General features: G+C 38.4%; 1 protein-coding gene across 1 annotated transcript; it reads left to right on the forward strand.

The window, feature by feature from the left end:
• The first annotated feature begins 17,203 nt into the window (after positions 1-17,203).
• On the forward strand, positions 17,204-17,617 carry LOC145980254 (protein GVQW3-like). Its single transcript, XM_083113263.1, has one exon. The coding sequence runs from the start codon at positions 17,204-17,206 to the stop codon at positions 17,615-17,617; it is 414 nt and encodes a 137-aa protein (XP_082969389.1).
• Positions 17,618-18,983: the final 1,366 nt, after the last annotated feature.

Consider the following 18,983-nt stretch of genomic DNA (forward strand, 5'->3'; position numbering starts at 1 on the left):
CGTTACGTGTTTAGTGTATATATTTTTTATACAATAAATTTTGCCTTGTTCAGTGTTTGAATGTTTTATTAACATGGAAACAAAGCTTAACAGTGTTATCATAACCGAGATGATGCCGATGTTATCCCCGAACCTCAACCCTCCTAAGTCCCGCACCGATCTCCGTGATGGAATGGTTAGCACAGCGCGCTTCGACGCAAAGGTGACATGAGTGTTTCTTCATCACTCATCCTCATCTTCGCGATTAGCCAAAAGTTACAGAAAAACAAGGTAAAATAAAAGGAATCATAATGTTGCGCGGATTACCGATGTAGTTACGGCTTGTGCCGCTACGTGTCATTAGTATGGGATATCTTGCATCAATCTGCAAGTTGGCATTATTCTGTGCTGAGCGGTTCGTTCGTAGTGTTGCATTGTTTGTGGTGTTGCGACAAGAGTCTGGCGATTTTTGAGTGATTGTTGAGATGGCGGACCACAAGGAGCAAAGGACCTGTGTTAAATTTTGTTTCTTGTTTGGATAAACGGCTGCTGAGACCGTTGTTATGCTTCGACAAGCTTTTAATGAAGCTGCTTTGGGAAAGACACAAGTCTACGAGTGGTTACCCGGTTCAAAGATGGCGACATGTCAACTGAAGACTTGCCAAGGCCTGGTCGTCCTTCGACAGGCAGAAATGAAGAAAACACTGGAAAAGTTCGAGATGCCATTAATGAAGATCGTCGAAAGACCATCGAACAAATTTCTGAAGAAGTGGAGTTGTCCTGGAGTACCTGCCAGCGCATTTAACTGACGATTTGAAGATGAGACGGGTGTCTGCTAATGTGGTTACTGCACCATGACAACGCCCCAGCCCACACGGCCATGTCAGTGCGACAGTTCTTGGCAAAGAACAACATGGTGCTTGTACCCCATCCCCCGTACTCACCCGATTTAGCGCCCTGTGACTTTTTTTGTTCCCGCGGATGAAGAGGAATGTGAAAGGGTAGCGATTCTATGACGTCAATGAGGTCAAAGACATTACGGACAAAACCTTGAAGATTATTGCGCCAGAGGAGTTTCGAAACTGTATTCAACAGTGGGAAAAACGTTGGGACAATTGCATTAAAGCACAATGACAATACTTTGAAGGAGACTATAAGAGTATACATGCTTACCTGAATGTACCTACAACATGTACATGTACGGTCAAAATAAAACAAGGTGACAAAATTCCGGTTTTTTTTGGTACCTCCTCGTATATAGTATAAACAATATACAGTTTGTTACCTCAAAACTTTCACAAGGTATAGAAGCCTTTAAGGCAAACAGTTTTTCTGAATAAAGTTGTATGTTTCTGTTTAACGCCTCGTTTCGACGATAAAAGGAAGAAAGAAGTAATGTTCATCCTGATTATACGCAACCATGCAGCGCAGGTTCGCACGTGCTACTAACTGATTGACTGTAGTTCTACTTTAAACAAAATATATGACTTATCCATACATAATGGGTTAGATCTCGAGAAGATACATATCCCAAAGTGTCGGTCTCGTCTCGATTTACGAAGATATGTTTTTGTCACATTGTCATCTCGACAAGTCAAAGTGTCCTGTCTCATTCTTGTATTTTTTTCCAAAGCCGCCTTGGTCTCTGTATCATTTTGAATTATTAGATTAGCCATCCCGACGGCGTAGTGGTAGCGTCGTCGCCTTGTAATCAAGATATCCCGAGTTTGATACCCGGTAGAGTCACATAGTTGTCCGGATCCGACTTTAACTGTAGGTCCAGTCCCGATTAGCCTATTTGTGCATAAAAATTAACATAAACCAAAAATGGTTGGGTTGTTCTTCATCAATCAATCATTCTTACTGTAAAATATTCTTAACTTTCATTCCAGTAGCAGTCACTGATGCATCCTTCAATAGTATACAACCCGTTTTACTTTTAGTGTGATTTGGGTTGTCTAACTTTAAGGGGATAGATTCAAAGCACTTTTTTTTTCTTACTCCCGAACTATATAATCACTCGAATACAACTTTGTTGTGTATTCTACATGCAAATTTAAAATATTGAAGAGTTATAATACGATTCTCATGTTAATCTTTTACTTATAGGTCTCCCCGATGGCGCAGTTGTAGCGTCTTCGCCTTGTAATCAAGGGGTCCCGGATCCAATACCCGGTGGAGGCACAGTGGTTCGGATACCAATTTAAAATGTAGGCCTAGTCCCGATTAGCCTTACTGTGCATAAGTGGACTTAAAACACAAACTCAATCAATGGGTCCATGGACGTCCGCAGGATTTTTTCCAGGGAGGGGCAAGGAAAGTATTTTTTTCTAGGGGGGCAAACAAATAACTTTTACCCCAGTTTGTTCCCTCAAAAAACATTGCTTAAATTTGAATTGATGGTGTTCATGCAATAATTAACACATATTATTGTGACTGAAATGAAATTATATGTGAAAAATATATAATTTTTGTTGACTTTCATTTTCTAAGGGGGGGCACGGCCCCCCTTGCCCCTCCTTCCGGACGCCCATAAGGAGGTCCCGGGTTCGATACCCAGTGGACGCACATAGTTGTTCGGATCCCACTTTAAGCTGTAGGTCCAGTCCAGATTAGCCTTTCTGTACATAAAGTGGACTTCAAACAACAACAACTCTTTTACTTATATTTCAATCCATTTTACTGTATTTGTAGTGATCTTACATGAAACCATATATTTTGGGATTTTTCTAATTCTAATAATCTTAGGCAGTGGCGTGGCGTGGGATATTTAAAAGTTTTACCGGTTATCAGTAGGACATTTAAGGGAGACTTGGGCGCCTCCCCACCTCATCCCCCCCCCCCAATGTCTTCCAAGTAGTTCATATAATATTAATCTGGTACGTCTGCAATTCAATACTAGATTTTGGTAAATTTATTAATCAGGAAAAAAAATGTTGACATAAGGACTGAAGTGAAATCGCAAACATTGGTTGTTGACACAATAATACGTAATTTGATACTTACAGAAACATCGAAGGCTACTTAAAGAGCAGATCAATCTGACGACTCTTCTTTGAAAATAGTTATATGATGCTGGGGTCCCGGGTTCGAATCCTGGATTGTGCATGGACGTTTGTGATGTCTATTCATCAATTTCATCATATCATCACTCATCCCCATCTTCGCAAATTAGCCAAAAGTGGCACAAGCGAAGCAAAATCAATGAAATCAAATCAAAAAGTTCTATGATGCTGTCATAAAGTGAAGTTTTTCATTTGAATTTGAATTTTTGGGTGCGTCATGGTCATGGTCCATGTTATCCACATCTGAATTCCACACGTTTTTTTTTTCACCCGAAAATAGAGTACATGGCCAACAAAAATAGTTTCGACAACTGCGCACATCCACATAACCACGGATAGTCGTTATACCACGAAACATTGAAATGTCGGTCATATCCAGCAGACGACTTGGTTTTTAAATCGTTCAAAATAGGCTTTGGCCTCCCTTTCGCCACAATTTCGATTTTTTCTGCAAAAGAACGAACCAAAAGATTGCTTCAAAATATCTTCTATCGCACAATTACACACACTGTTCAGATAGGATGAACCCTCCACCTCGGAACTCGGAGCAAGCTCCATTCCGCTTGTTAATTAATTGACAATGCCCGAAAACAACATAAAGACGAAAGACACCACTCACAAAACTCACACTGCACAGTCCCTCCCACAAACCGTTGTTAACTTTTGTATCACGTGAAGCACCCTCCTTGCCCCCTCCCCTCTCAGCATCGGCGCTTCCCCAGTATTTCCTTCGGAACCTGCAAGAAGTCCAGTTCTACTACTGTTGCCATCTTAGTTCTTTTGAAACCAGATTTGCCCAAATCGCGAAACTTTTCGTTTCAAATAAGACGTATGTAGAGTAGATGTAGTCTTCATCTGTTTCCTAACTACTCCCACTCCCATGTTTCGCTAAATCCACTGAGATCTCATTTCTGACACCACTACTACTTCGTATATTTTACGTCCTTTCCTACCTTTAAGGCTTTCGCTTTATAGGGTAATCGTGACGATGAGGATGCATGATGAATTATTGAAATAAAATTATTATTTCTTTGTGTATGTAATTATTAATTTTTATAATTATGTAAGTAAAATAATAACAACGAGCATTGAAATAACCATTTCTTGCTGAGGATTCGAACCTACGACACCTGACACTTCAGAGCGTGCTAAGATAACAATCGGGAATTATGCTTGTAAGTAATGTTTTCACCCAAAAACAGTTCTACCACCTCAAAAACATTGCTTCAATCCGAAATTATTGCATTCCTGCGAGAGCGTATGTCAATCTCAATCATTATTATCAACAATTATCACAAATTCCTGTAACCGAAATAATATTATATGTGTGAAATATAGAATTTTAGGTTGACATTTTTAGAAGGACAGCAGACCCCTTGACCATCCCCATCCCTCTCCTCTCCTTCTCGCCCATGATGTCGAAGAAGGACAAAGAGGACTTTTGTAATCGCTGATATTTAGTGTAAATACAAAATATCACTTGGTAGTTTGCTTTTGCCCCAGTGTGATTTGATTTTTAAAAATTTAGATTTGGCGATTTAAGTCCACTTCATGCACAGTAATGCTAATCGGGACAGTTTAAAGTTGGATCCGAACCACTTGTGTCTCCACCGGGTATCGAACCCGGGATCCCTTGATTACAAGGCGGCGACGCTACCACTGCGCCATCGTTCGCCAGTGTGACTGGACACCTTCAGAGTAAGATAAACCCGATTAGGCGACTTAGCTCTTTTCTATCAATTGAATATGGCAACACTGGTCTGTATCCGGTAAGGATCACCGGCAACTGCGCCGGCTAAACAGGCATGCCAAAAACCCGCCTCCTCCTCCCGCGGTCAGTCTTTGCCGCAACGCGAAAAGCAACGCGAAGTCTTCCTTCCGTGGGCTCAGGGCCCTTTCCTCATGTTGCCTGAGGAGGGTATCGGATCAGTCCTCCTCTTCGCTTTTGCCGGTGTCAGAAAAAATGTCAGTTTGCAATGTTTACTTTGCAATGTCAGTTTATGTACGTAATAATATTTTAAGACTGGTTCTTCAATTCTTTATATTTTGGTGTTACCTGCGGTAACAGCGGCTACATGCACGCCACGCCTCTGATCGTAGGGGGTTCGGATTTCCATGTGGACCACTTGTCACCTTTCAAATTTCATGTTTTACAATTTTTACATGAGTTGGCTAATGAACCCCTCACTGTGCGAATTCATGAGTTAGTCAGAAAAAAAGTCAAAGCTTACATGGGTCATAAGTGTTGGCCGATATAACGTCCAGACGATATATCGTGATATTGAAAAAAATATCGTCCAGGCGATATGAAGTCACGATATTTGGCGATATATATTGTGTCGGCGATATATTGTCACGATATTTTGGCGATGTATATTGTGTCGACAATATATCGTCACGATATTTTGGCTATATATCGTCACGTTATTTGGCTATATATATCGTGTGCGCGATATATCGTCACGATATTTGGCGATATATATCGTGAAGACGATATATCGTCGATATAACGATACTGAAGAAATATCGTATTGTATCGTCTGTGACGATATTTTCTTGACGATATATCGCGATATTAAATTTCCGATATCGTCCATCCTTAGTCATAATCCTACTATATTTTTTTCTGCCATCTAGGAAAGCTTGCTTCCTGAATACATAACTTGTGTGCCTCCACCGGGAATCGAACTCGAGACCTCGTGGTTACAACCCGACGATGTGACCACACGCCTACGCCATCGGGAGGTTGAACACAACTAATTTTCTTATAAGTGACAAGTTCGCTCATCCAGTATCAGTGGTGGAATATGGACGTTCTCTCCGTGTTACTCCTACCAAACTAAAGGAAAAATATATTTCTCCTGTCCTCAAAGGTCCCTATCCCTTGTCTAAAGTTCTTTTCGGTGCGCCCTCTCCCCCTTGCCCTCTCCTACATCTTTCAATGCCCGTATGATGAGCCATCTTCTCCCATACCTACAGGCTTTCCATGTTTGTCATAAAACATTACATAGTTTACAATATTTCATTCCAACTTTGCAAACCATTTATCAGTAACTGAGAAAATAGAACAAGACCTTTGGTAATGTGACACCTCCCCCACCCCCTCCCCATCCTGCAAGATCCACAATGGAGAGTGGCTGCCACCAGAATCTGCCCCTGCAGCAAGCTAATTGGTTCTATGCCTCAGTCATTTTCATCACCCGCATCTTCCAGCACCCATCGAGCTCGGCTCTCACCAGAAATTTTGCCAAATTATATAGAAATATTGATCAAGACACTTAGGATGTTTACAAAAGACTTTGCGATGTGTGCAGTGCTGATATTGAAAATCATTCTTTCTTTATTTAAGCTGCAGTCTGAGTTTGGAAGCAACCAACACTGAAAAAAAAACTCATAACGGTAGCAATCGAGTATTGTAATTCAAAAACTTGTTCAGTGCAACAAACAAATTTTGACCAAATGTGTATGGACTGCTGTAACTGTTCCAATCATCATTCGGAGAGATTGTTCTTCTATTAAAGATGAGGTGAAGAATGCCTTGATGGTGCTAATGCGAGCTATGCATTAATTACACTGGAAGAAGTGCTAAGAATGTTCAAAGAAAGCCAATATGTGTGCACATTTTAAGGATCATAATTTTCAATGACCAAAAATTACAAGGCCTATTTGCAATTTTAGTCGATATTGCATCCAAACAGAAATAAAAACCTGGCTGTGCCTCCAGCCTGAGCCTGGGGCACTTTCTTCATGCTCTTATCTAACTAGGGTTGGTCCAGTGACAGTGCCAGAAAAAGATACTAAGGGGGCGAGTCACAGTTAATATTGTATACACTATACCAAAAATGCCTACTTTTGGCTTTAAAAGCAATAACTTGTGCAGTTCTTGTTTCGTAGAGGTGGTACAGGCAGGGTTTCAAGTAAGGCGGAACTCCGTTCTGACAAATCAGTTTGATGCTGGACACTGAACAACTATTTTATTCATGTAATGCACTATACAAGAGTCCATCCTTTGTTACATTAATTCTTGTAAACAGTGGATAAAGAGGAAAAGAGAAAGTTATTGTCAGTGGATGGTACGGAAATTTAGAAAAAAATAATAGATTTCGGTCAGTGCTATTTATTTAAGATGCAAATGAGAGCCTAAATTCCTGAAATGACAGACATGATAGATCTTGTGTGTATATAAACTCCTCACCAAAAGATTTGGAATATTGTTACGTTCGACAATAGGTGATATACACGGCCTTGGACTGCAACAACATTTCGCCCACATATGCAACTGTGCCTATCACCTATTGCTTAATATAACAATATTGCAAACTTTTGTGAGGAGTGTACTTTTGTTTGGATACAATAATAATTATAGTCATTGCTCTTTTCTGGTGGTACACAATGGTATGCCGTACTGGCATATTTTTATAGGCAGAATAAAACTACAAATATTTTTTTTTTATTTTAAGGCCGTACAAAAGGCAATTTTGTGGTAATTTTTCGATAACAGATGGCAGCACCGTTTGCCATGGCAACCGAGGGCCATGTTGCCAGATCTTCGCATTATAATCCAAGTAGCTACATACAGGTTGGTCAATAAACGATAATGAAGCAACATTTACTGTCAATAAATGACGTCACGTTTGCTTTTTTATTTCTTAAGTTAAGAGAACTGAAACGAGGGATATTGGAAGAAAACAATGTGCTAAATATTTGATTGCAGTCGTCTAAATACATCCTAAACAGAAGAGTTATTTATTTCACCGTTGTAAAATGACATTGAAATATTAAATATATGCAGTGGTCAGAAGTAGCGAGCTACTTGTAGCGTCGCTACTGTAGCTAGCTACAAAATTTGTAGCTGTAGCTGTAGCGACGCTACATTTTGAAAATTGTAGTTGTAGCGGTAGCGAAGCTACAAAATTCCTGTAGTTGTAGCGAAAATTTCGCTACAGCTACATTTTTCCTCGGCATTTTGAGGTGAATTTTGAATGTGGCAACAGCGTCAGAAAAAATCGACAATAACCCTTAATTTTGCAGAAGTTTCATAAAGACCAGTGGCGTAGCGTGAGCATTTCGGATGGGAACGCCAAGTTAGAAGGAAGGGTATGCCATTTTTTTTTTCTTAAGAGTTTACTTATGGAATTAGCCGACATATGTATTGTCTATTTAAAATCACAATCTCATCACATAAGTCAGCCGGGTTCTGATAAAACATGATCCATGCTTGTTTTATGTAGAAAATAAGATGCCTCGGTGTGCAATAAATGCTTGGAGCACTGGTGTTTTATACCATTTTTAATTAGATTGCTCAAGTCAGAAACACCGCACACCATTCGGAGTATTTTGCTCCACGCGTAACACATGTGTAGCAAAACAGTATTTTATAATCAAGGCAACCTTTCGTCATGACGCAAGTAATTAGAAAACCTACCTCAATCACAAGCGCCTTTTGAACAACAGTAGACTTCATTGTTGTGGATGATACAACTATTGAATGATTTGGTTTATTTTACTTCGCTTTCTATCACTTTTGGCTAATCGCAAATATGAATATGAGTGACGATATTGATGAAGACACTCACAAAGAACAAACATGCGTAGGGTCGGGATTCGAACCGGAAACCTCTCGCCGTGTGCAAAACACACTGACACGAAGGGGGGGGGGATGATCCAACAATCGTACACTCTACTGACGTAACAGTGCCTATTAGTAGTAATTCAGTTTCAGACCACTGTTTATTGTATCTTGAGAATGCCGATAAACATTTTAAAATAATTTTGTCAAGAGATCATACAATGTTAAGAGTTTTGAAACGAATACTAAACATTTCCACTGTCACAATATTAGGCAGTTAGATACTAACGAAAATATATTTTTTAAAATAAATAGTTTTGTGGGTTAGGTGGTAGAGCAGCCACAGGCTGAACTTCTACCACGAGGACTTTATCAACTTGTTTGACAAAAACTTTTTGGTTCTTTTAGTTTTTAATGCACTTCACTGTTCTTGCGATAAATTACACGATGCATTGGTCATTAAAGAAAGATACGTCAGTCAATATTGCTTATTGTAGCATCACACAGCATGAGCAGAGGCACGAGCGCTAAAAACCGGGTAGGAATTCTACTTCTGTCGGCTGCATTGGAAGTACAGCGCCTTGAATCGGAAGGCAGGAAAGGTCACATGGCCCCTAGAACCAATCAGGTCTCCGTACGCCCGCGTATGGCGAGAGCATTTCGCCCGTGCTGTAGAGATCCAAGCCACAAGCTTTCCCTCCTTCTCTCTGCCTACAGGCAGGCAGAGTCCTGTACGCCAAACCTAGCCGACGTCCGGCAAGCAAAGACATTAGAGAAATGCTACAAGGAGAGCTGTTAGTGGAGCGTTGTAGACGGATAGCGAAAAATAGCTTTTATAATCCATTATGCTCAAACATGTATATAATGATTAATGAGTCACGTTTTACTTTATATTTATAGCATTTACGCATTTTTAAAATTTTAAATCAGGGAACGCCGGGCGTATGGGCGTATTAGGACGCTACGCTACTGATAAAGACAGTCTATTACATGGAGATACAGATTATCTAGATTGTAGATTATAGATATCTGCGTAATTTCTTTAATTAGTATCTGAAGAATTCAGATATCCAGATAACTAACTGACATATATGAATATATTCCTGCTAACAGCTACGTTTTATTAGCTGCATCGCTATTTTGCCTCGTTTGCTGCACCACTGGAAAAAAGTGCCTCGTTTGCGTCACCCCCGGAACAAATCCTGTGGATATTCATGGTGTAAGAGACACCAAAATGTCATTAATTGCTGTGTAAGACACAACTTGCAGTGCAAAAACGAGCAATGGAATATCCACTGCACTGACAAGGGAATAGTGCCAGCAATAAATGTCTCAGTACGTTAACAGCATTGACCATCGTCAGTATATAGGATCTCACCAGCAAGAAATTATTGTTGCAAGAATGATCGAGTTTCTGGAATTACAATTATTTTCGCGATAGTATTTGTTCACAAATTTTAAAATTACAATATGTTTAGAACACTCAGGTTTATACGACAGTTTCCTCAATAATTTTATCATATTGCAAAAAGTATGTACGAGTTATTGACTTTCCTGCAGATACGACAATTTTCTTTAGTTAATATACATAGTTTTCAAATTTATGTATTTCTCCTACTTTTCCGTCACTTTTCTGTAACTTTTGCTAATCATGACATCATCCTTCGCTGTTTCCTGCCTCTGGCTGGGTCGGCATAGAAGTCAAGCCTCTCCATTTTTTCCTGGTCTTTCACAACTCCTCTCTTTCCAAGGTGTTCCAATCTTGTCTCCTAACACTCTCCACTATCTGCTCTTTCCACCGACACCTTGACCTTATCCCACTCCTTGTGCATTGTAAGCTCTTACTGGTAGTCTTTCTGCATTCATCCTCTTCATGTGTCCGAACCATCTCATCTGTGCCCTATCTATTCTGTCCTAAAGCTTCACTACACCCACCGTCTGTCGGATCTCCTCATTTCTTATTCTATACCTTCTAGTCTTCCTCAAAAGACTCTTTAGAAATTTAATCTCCACTGCCTGCATCTTTTCTTTGTCTCTCTATGTCATTGTCCAAGTCTCTGCTCCATACGTAATTATTGGCACATAGTATGTTACATATTACCTTTTTGCATTTCATAGGTACAGTGGGATCCATGAGTATTACCTTGCAAATTGTCCATCACCATGTTCGTGCACTTTATATGACCTAATAAGAGCTTCAAGAATTAAAAGAAAACTCAAAACAAGCTGTTGACAACTTCTGCACCAGCATACATAAAAATCCATCACTTAAAAACAGACGGGATATAAGAGAAAAATTAATGAAAATAGTCATGGACAATTTGCACGGTAATACTCATGGATCCCACTGTACATCCCTATTCCATATTATTCTTCGAACGCTTTGATATAGTCCACCACCATTGATTTGTCCTCTTCTGTTTACCTCCTCATCTATTCTTCCACTTCTCTCAATCATGACAATGAGGATGAATGGTTTATTTAATTATTCTCTTATCTATAGTCGCTTTCTGCCACTTTCGGCTAATTGTGAGAACGAGGAAGAATGATGAATAATGAGCAGTGTGGGGAATGGAGGAGCAGGAGGATCTCATCCTCGCAACTTGGCGTATTTCCTAGTTTTTGTTTTGAGTCCATTTTATGCATAAATAATCTTATCGAGACTGGATCCTAACCACTATGTGCCTCTGCTGGGTATCGAACCTGGGGCTCTATTGTAGTCAAAGGGCTCCAGGTACTTTTCATTCAAAATGCTGACTTCATATCAGTCTATAAAAAATGAAATATTTATTCTCAAGAAAAATATGTTGATGTGAACATAAATACGTAATCCTACCAAATTTTATTTGTGTATAGTTGTAATAATTAATTTGGGTAACACCCTAATTGCAATATTCATATATCAAAATTTGAATTGATATGCCACTTGCATAGGTATGGTATTCTCAAAAACTATTGTAAAAATAAGTAACTGAAGTAACATTGCTATCAAAATTATCCGTTGTTTTCATTTTTTTTATGCAGAAGTAGCGCAAAAAGTAGCGAAGTAGCGAGTATCGAACAGGAGTAGCGTAGCGAGCTACTTTTTGGTAAATGTAGCTGTAGCTGTAGCGAAGCTACATTTTGGAAGAGTAGCTGTAGCTGTAGCGAAGCTACTTTTAAAATGTAGCGTTCCGATCACTGAATATATGTATGTAACATAATAACATTTGGAATTGATGAAGTTGCAGTAATTTGCAACATACATTAAATTTGCAATTGATGCGTCAAAGCAAATATTTGAAATTTTCCTGACAGTGTTGCTTGTATTTGTTCGAAAGCAAATGTAAAGCACATATTAAATTATTCGTTCTCACGAAATTTTGCAACAAGCAATTATGGAAAAGACGGAACAAAATGCAATGGATTACATAAAAAATAATAGTGAAATGACTCTAATGATTATACATGTGAAGATGGCAATATTTGTGGCACTTAGAAACGAAGAACGTAACTGTACCAAAAAACAGCCTCCTCAAATATTGCGTTAGTCAATTGTAGTCAAAGCATGAATCCATGTACGAAGTCATTTTGTACTGCATTATTGCTTGAAAACAGATTGTGAGGTTTTAGTACCATCCGTGTAAATACGTAGGTTGTACCTTATAGTGGGTTCCAAAAGTACGTACTCACACAATTTCTCAGATATACTTATCAGGCAGGCATGTACATATATTTACTACGGCAAATTGCTGACTTGAGTAGCGTCGTCTTTACAGTCCAAGTTACAGAAAGCATTGGTGTTGTTTAGTAACGTTATGACGATCTGACATTGGCAAGTTTGTATAAAACAGCAATGGTTTTACACAAAGGGTTGAAAAATATCTTCTATATGTGAACAAACAACTAATAAAATAAGATTTCCCAGCTTCCCCAGTCTGGATTTCAATTCTGGTGGGAATTTAAAGGCGATAAATCTGCTGCACAATGAATATTGGATCATAAAGCCATAGTTTCGACAAGGAAATTTGACGTTCTGCCCTAATTGGGTCCTTTAAAAAATATACTCGTATGGAATTACATTTTAATAACTACGTTTAGAATGCAGTATCAAAAAGTAATTATCAAAATACATGTGAGATTATTAAGTGGCATAAATCATAAATAGGTGTAAAATTATTTAAATATGGCCCAAAAATTAATCATTAATTTCAACTCTTTCTAAGATGCCTGAAATCAAGAATAAATCAGAATGTTTTACAGAACGTAAGAAATATTTAGCAATGAAAATACAATATATGAGATATAGTAAAGAAATCCTTCTTATATGAACTGTGACAAAGGAACATCGTAACATGTAATACACACACATAGATTCTCAGCAGGTACCGTCAAGCAAACAAGAATAATGAATACATGGGCAAGCAATTCGGAGCTTTATAAGCATATAGGCCTACATGATAGATATGAATAAATGCACTAAACAATTATTACATTTGTATGTCATAAACAAAACATGCTATATATATACTCAGATCGCTAGAAAAAATAAACGTGAATATATTTAACCTAAAAAAAAATAAAGCCTAACATGATAGTCTTGTCCATTACAATTTTAACTAACTAAAAATCCACATACTCAGTACATACATAACTTTTTACAGCACAGCACTACCAAAATTATATATTTAATTTATGATACTAAAAGTTTTTGTAATTGAAAAGCCTATTTTACATTTTTCTCTTATCTTCTATAGCCTTTAACACATGATCAGGTTCTCTAAGGGGCATACCCCTTACTGCTCGTGAATCCACCAGTTCAGGTAGCACTGACTCGTAATAGAAATCGTAGAGTTTGGGATAAAGATTTTCCCAAAATGGTTTATTCCGAAGAATTCTTATTGTCTAGGTATTGTTCGGGGACCATACAAACAAATCACACCAGTCTCTTTCTGTTATTTCCAACTGTCCTTGTATTTGATAATAATATCGGTGTTCTTTTCTAAGGTACAACTTGCAGTTTTATTTTACTTTAAACCCGATATTGCTACTTCTAGCAACGTCAACAAGTCTTATACATTCTCGGGCATTGTATGGACATTTTATCTCCAATAAGCCGTCACTGTTCACCAAACCATCTGGACTAGTACATAAAAAGGGGTGCATTTTATGTACAAATAATCCACATTGCTGCACATTATAATTTGGGTGGAAACTTGCATATTGCCTACAAGCTTCTGGTTCATTATCCCTTCCATAAACTAGTGAAAGGGCACAGCTGCTATTTTCATGGAGATTCGTTATTCTTTTTTTCCAAACAAGAAGTACGTGTTGTTGGTCTTCGTGAAGCAACGTCTTTGAACAAAGAAGATGGTATTCTTTTACTTCTTTCTTCACGCCATCTCTCGCTATTGGCTTGGCCACGTGTTAGTACTTCAAGCTCATCTGCTGTTGATACACTCAATCTTTTTACATATATTTCAGCTAGATCGTCAAATATTTCTTTTGAAAGATCTGGAACTCTTGGGTTAGTTCCATAATGATTATCGCCGCCAGCAGGAATTTGTTTACTATACTTGCGTTGTTCTGAAACTTGACCAAATTGTGTTCTACGGCATCTTCTTTTCTCGCTGCGTAGTTCCCGCCTCCTAATAAATGACGTTACAGAAGAAGGGGGACTGACACCTGAGAGTTCTCTGTGTACAGCATCATGCCACCCTTGGCCTCGAGTTTGGTATGCCAATGCAGCTACACAAGCTCTACGTTGAATACTTCCAGCTCTAGAAAAATCCACCCTTTTACCTCCTACAGCTTTCGCAAACTGACTCATGTAGCTTTCGGCCGGATTGTTGGTAGCATTCCACAATAATGTATTTGCAATTACGGCCAAACACATGACAAATGACATTCCTCAATTGTTTTCTGAAATTCTGAAGTCTAGTCTCCGTAATTTCTTTCATGTTCTTTATTGCACTGGATTTAATCACTGCCCGAACTCCAACAGCAAGTCGTGATGATCGTTTTTTCAAAGATTTCCTCGATTTGACACCTAAAGGGCCTGGAAAACGTTTGCTAGCAGAAGAAATTTTGTCCAGAGCACGACTAAATCTTCTGACAGCATGATTGGCACATTCAATTTTTTGTATACGCGAACCATACGATACACATTCACGCACTTTGGTCATCGTGCTTGCATCACCGTCACCAATCAGTCTTGTGCAGCGCAAGCGGTGGACTTCTTCAATATAATTTAGGCCATCCGCTATGATGTCTGCTTCCATGGCAGTAGATGGCCCTTGCCAGTTTTTAAAACATATGTGGATTCTTGGTTTCATTTTTTCTTCATCAATAGCGCGACATATCAGACACACTTTATTTCTCAAGCCAACAAACAGCAAGGACTGTGTTTCGGCTCCAATAATAACTGCCTGAAAAAGAAAATCAAATTCATAATTAGCAAATCGTCAACAACAAATTTCAACAACTGCTTTTTTACATCAATTTTATGACAGACAAAATTCTAAAGCACAACCATTAATTTGGTCAGTGAGATGCAATGCCCTTGGTAATTTTCTAACAGTTGTGATGTTTTGCGTGCGCGTGTGTTTTTTGGATGGGTGGATCTGTAAGTTGTTAGGTGAATGTAAACTATTCAACAATAACTTATCTTCATTGAAATTTATCATAATCCTCGATATTAGTGCCCCTTTATGGCCAATTGCTTTACGTATCGGCTGAAGTTTTTCTATTCTAGCTCTGGTACGCATTCTTTCTTTTTCTCCCACTCCCACTCTTTTTCTCGCCCTCTTTCTCAGTGTTTGAAACTCCTCCGGAATCTGCTGTATTCTGAGAATGAGAATCATTACACTGGACAGTGCAACTTTAGATGTTCTCTGCACTGTAGTCATCACTAAATAAAGCTAGTTATTTGTTACATTATTTTTTTTACGAATATAAGTTGCTGTAACCCTGCAGAATAAGTTAAATATTTTCTTCTTCAGAAAAGCAAATTGCATTTTAGGCAGCTTACATCCCATTTTGCAGACGCCACTTTTTTAATGATCCAATAGTGTATAGAACATTGGCAGATCTTGTAAATCAGATATGAATTCTAGTCAGGAGGAAGGAATGATGTTTTTATTTCTATAATTGTTTCTCTTCACTTTCATCAGTGGCAGCGAATATGAGGGACGGGTCATTCTATTCCATTTTTTCACTACAAAGAACACAAACACCTACTTCTCACCATTAGGTTTATCCACCTGATTTGGATATGTAGCTGCACTTGCACAATAAGGATAAACTATCAACTCAAAATCACTAAACGAGCTAGACTAATGTTTGGGTAGTTTAATTTTGAGTTTACTTTATGCACAGTAAGGCTAATCGGGACTGGGCCTACAGTTTAAAGTGGGATTCGAACCACTATGTGCTTCCACCGGGTATCGAACCCGGGACCCCTTGATTACAAGGCGACGACGCTACCACTGCGCCATCGGGGAGGCCGGAACATATTAGCTATTTTTATGATTAATTTGGGATATTTAAATTTATTGTTGTAATTTTTTCTCTTCATGAAAAGCCTACAATTTGGAGCATATTCAAAACATTAAATACATGTAGCCTAACCTTTCTATAGTAGAAATATGCTGTGAAATGCTTAGACTGTAGAAGGATATCCTAGATACGTAAATGTTCATAGTTTTGCTATCCTACAGTTTAGCATATATATAAAATAATACAATGAAAAATAAATGATTTAGGTTCACAAAATGAGAAAAATGTAAATTGGAAGGTACGCCATTTAGGGTAATTTTACAACCTCCCTCAAGTATACAATATGTGTTTATGTAACAGTTAGTAGACCTGTAACATACTCCCTCTGTCCCATAATTATTGTCCGGTACACGTTTGTTTGTTGTCACAAAATACTTGTCCGATATTCAAACTGTGACACTTGTGTATACAGAAGAAAAAATGAAACACGGGAATGAGTCATACAACGTTATTACTCAAGGATCAGTATAAATTGGCCGATCAAGTATCGAAAAGAACATAAATAAAAAGTTGGCATACCGGAATATATGTATGGGACAGAGGGAGTATCATTTTGCATGTTGGCAGAGAAATGTATCATCCTCACAGCTATTTATTATTTGTATTGATCTTCAGACCTTGTTTTGTGAATCATTGCAATATGATTCACACAATTATATATCATATATCAATAAATCTTTTCAGTTTGGAACAAAGCAATAATGAATTGTACGAGTTATACAAAACAAATACAACTACATTTGTAACGTGATCGTGCTCTTATTCTTGACTAATTACTGGTGTAGTATGCATTTTATTTAACACAAAACATTTTTTTTTCTTCACAAACGAAGAAAACATTTGTACATGAGAGAGATATTACGTCGTTCGGAAAGTAAGTTCCACTGATGAATACCGTGGCGCTGCAAGCGGGGCAGTGTGAATGCGCATGCGCCTTGTGTAGCCACAACCTTGATGAAGTCCAGACGTCAGTCTGAGGCAAGTTGGTCAGGAGAGTAGTGCGTAGTGCGTTGTTGTTGTGTTTCGGACAATCCAAACTCCCGCCACGTGTGAGATGCGGTCCGTGATCCGTTTTCTGGATGCACGTAATGTTCCAGCTACGGATATCCACCGTCAGATTTGTGAGGTGTATGGAGAAGGAATAATGAGTGCTTCAATAGTAAGAAGATGGGTGAGACGGTTTCGAGGTGGACGGGTTAGTGTTCATGATGAAGAACGAAGTGGTCGACCGTCTGTTGTGAATCCCAATTTGGTTCGTTTAGTGGAAGAGCAGATTAGGGAGAACAGACGATTCACTTTGTCTGAGCTGTCATTAGAGTTTCCACAAATCTCCAGAACTGTGCTGTATGAAATTGTAATAGTAAATTTGAAATTTCGCAAATTGTGTAACCGTTGGGTCCCTCACCAGCTCTCCGAAAATGCCAAAAAGGAAACAATGGGAAGTGCATTAGTTTTTGAAACGGTATAGTGAGGAGGGGGAAGAGTTATTGGAGTTGTTTCCCAGTGGTTCTCCATTCAGGCGGAAACGTTCTATGATAGGGGTATAACGAACTTGGTATCTCGCTGTGATGCGTGCTTGAATTCTTATAGCGATTATGTGTGAATGTTGTACCATGTATATATTCTCACCCCTATAAAGATCATGATATTACTATTTATATTTTTCATTTTATGGCATGATGGAACTTACTTTCCGAACGACGTAATATATTTATTGTAAATTCTATCCTGTCTACTGTTGAATTGCCCTTGCACATAACGCAGAACGCTTAAAATCTGGTTACTGTTATGCACATTATCAGCCATGTAAGCTATTGACATCAAAGTTTCTTGGTTTCCGTCGAATTTTACAAATTTATTCATGTTAAATATATAAAGTATTACCATTAGGAGGAAATGGGCCACGATTAGTTGAAAGTTATGAGAGGAGGTTGGAGTTAAAATCGTTACAGGAATACGGTTTTTGTGTTCATTCGAAGCTCGAAGTAAACTGTAAGATGTAGGGCGTTGTGGAGAAGTTACTCAATCTGACCAGTGCTAACCTAACCAGCTTATTTTAGCCAAATCTATCGTAATGTAATAGTGGATCATGAGCAACCTAACCAATGAATGTTAACTTGTTCAAAGAATTACTATATCACATTGTATGGACAAAAGAATAATCGATTTATTATTAGTCACAAATAATGGAACTCCGGTATTGAAGATGGTGCAAGGGCAAAGTGAATTCGTAAAGTGACTGGCTACTAAGAGTTTGCTAGCAGATATCCGTGTACCCCAAATAATCAACAATTGTCCTTGAGCTCGCGTTCTGTTTGTACGAAACAAGCGAACAGAAATCGTATGAATTGTGAATTTCAAAACTTCACTCACAAGGAAAACTGTGAACGTTTTTTTCTTGTGTATGTATCTTTTACACCTTGCATGCAGACAATACGTTCATTTTGATTGAAAAAAAATGTGTAAAGAAACATAATAACAAATATGTATACTGTGTGAGAAATGTCCATCTGTATTATGCATACTGAATTTGTAGCACACTTGATATCTGGAACAGATACGAGCAAGCAATTAAATATAAACAAGACTTACCTTTTAGTTCTTTCTTGCTTTCACGTTCACGACGTATTCTTTGGGCCCATGCTTTTCTAGAGCAAAATGGGTGTCTTTTACTTCCATACTTTTGTCTCACTTTCCCCATTTTCCACACACACTCATTCAAACATGACAATCAACGCATTGTAATAACATACGGAATGTAAACTTGGCAACAGCGTTTGATATAAATAACTTGAGGATGAAACGCCACTTCAAAAATTATTAATATAAGAACT

The sequence above is a fragment of the Lepisma saccharinum genome, chromosome 27 (assembly GCF_977018435.1).
Source record: "Lepisma saccharinum chromosome 27, izLepSacc3.1, whole genome shotgun sequence".
Classification (NCBI taxonomy): Eukaryota; Metazoa; Arthropoda; class Insecta; order Zygentoma; family Lepismatidae; genus Lepisma; species Lepisma saccharinum.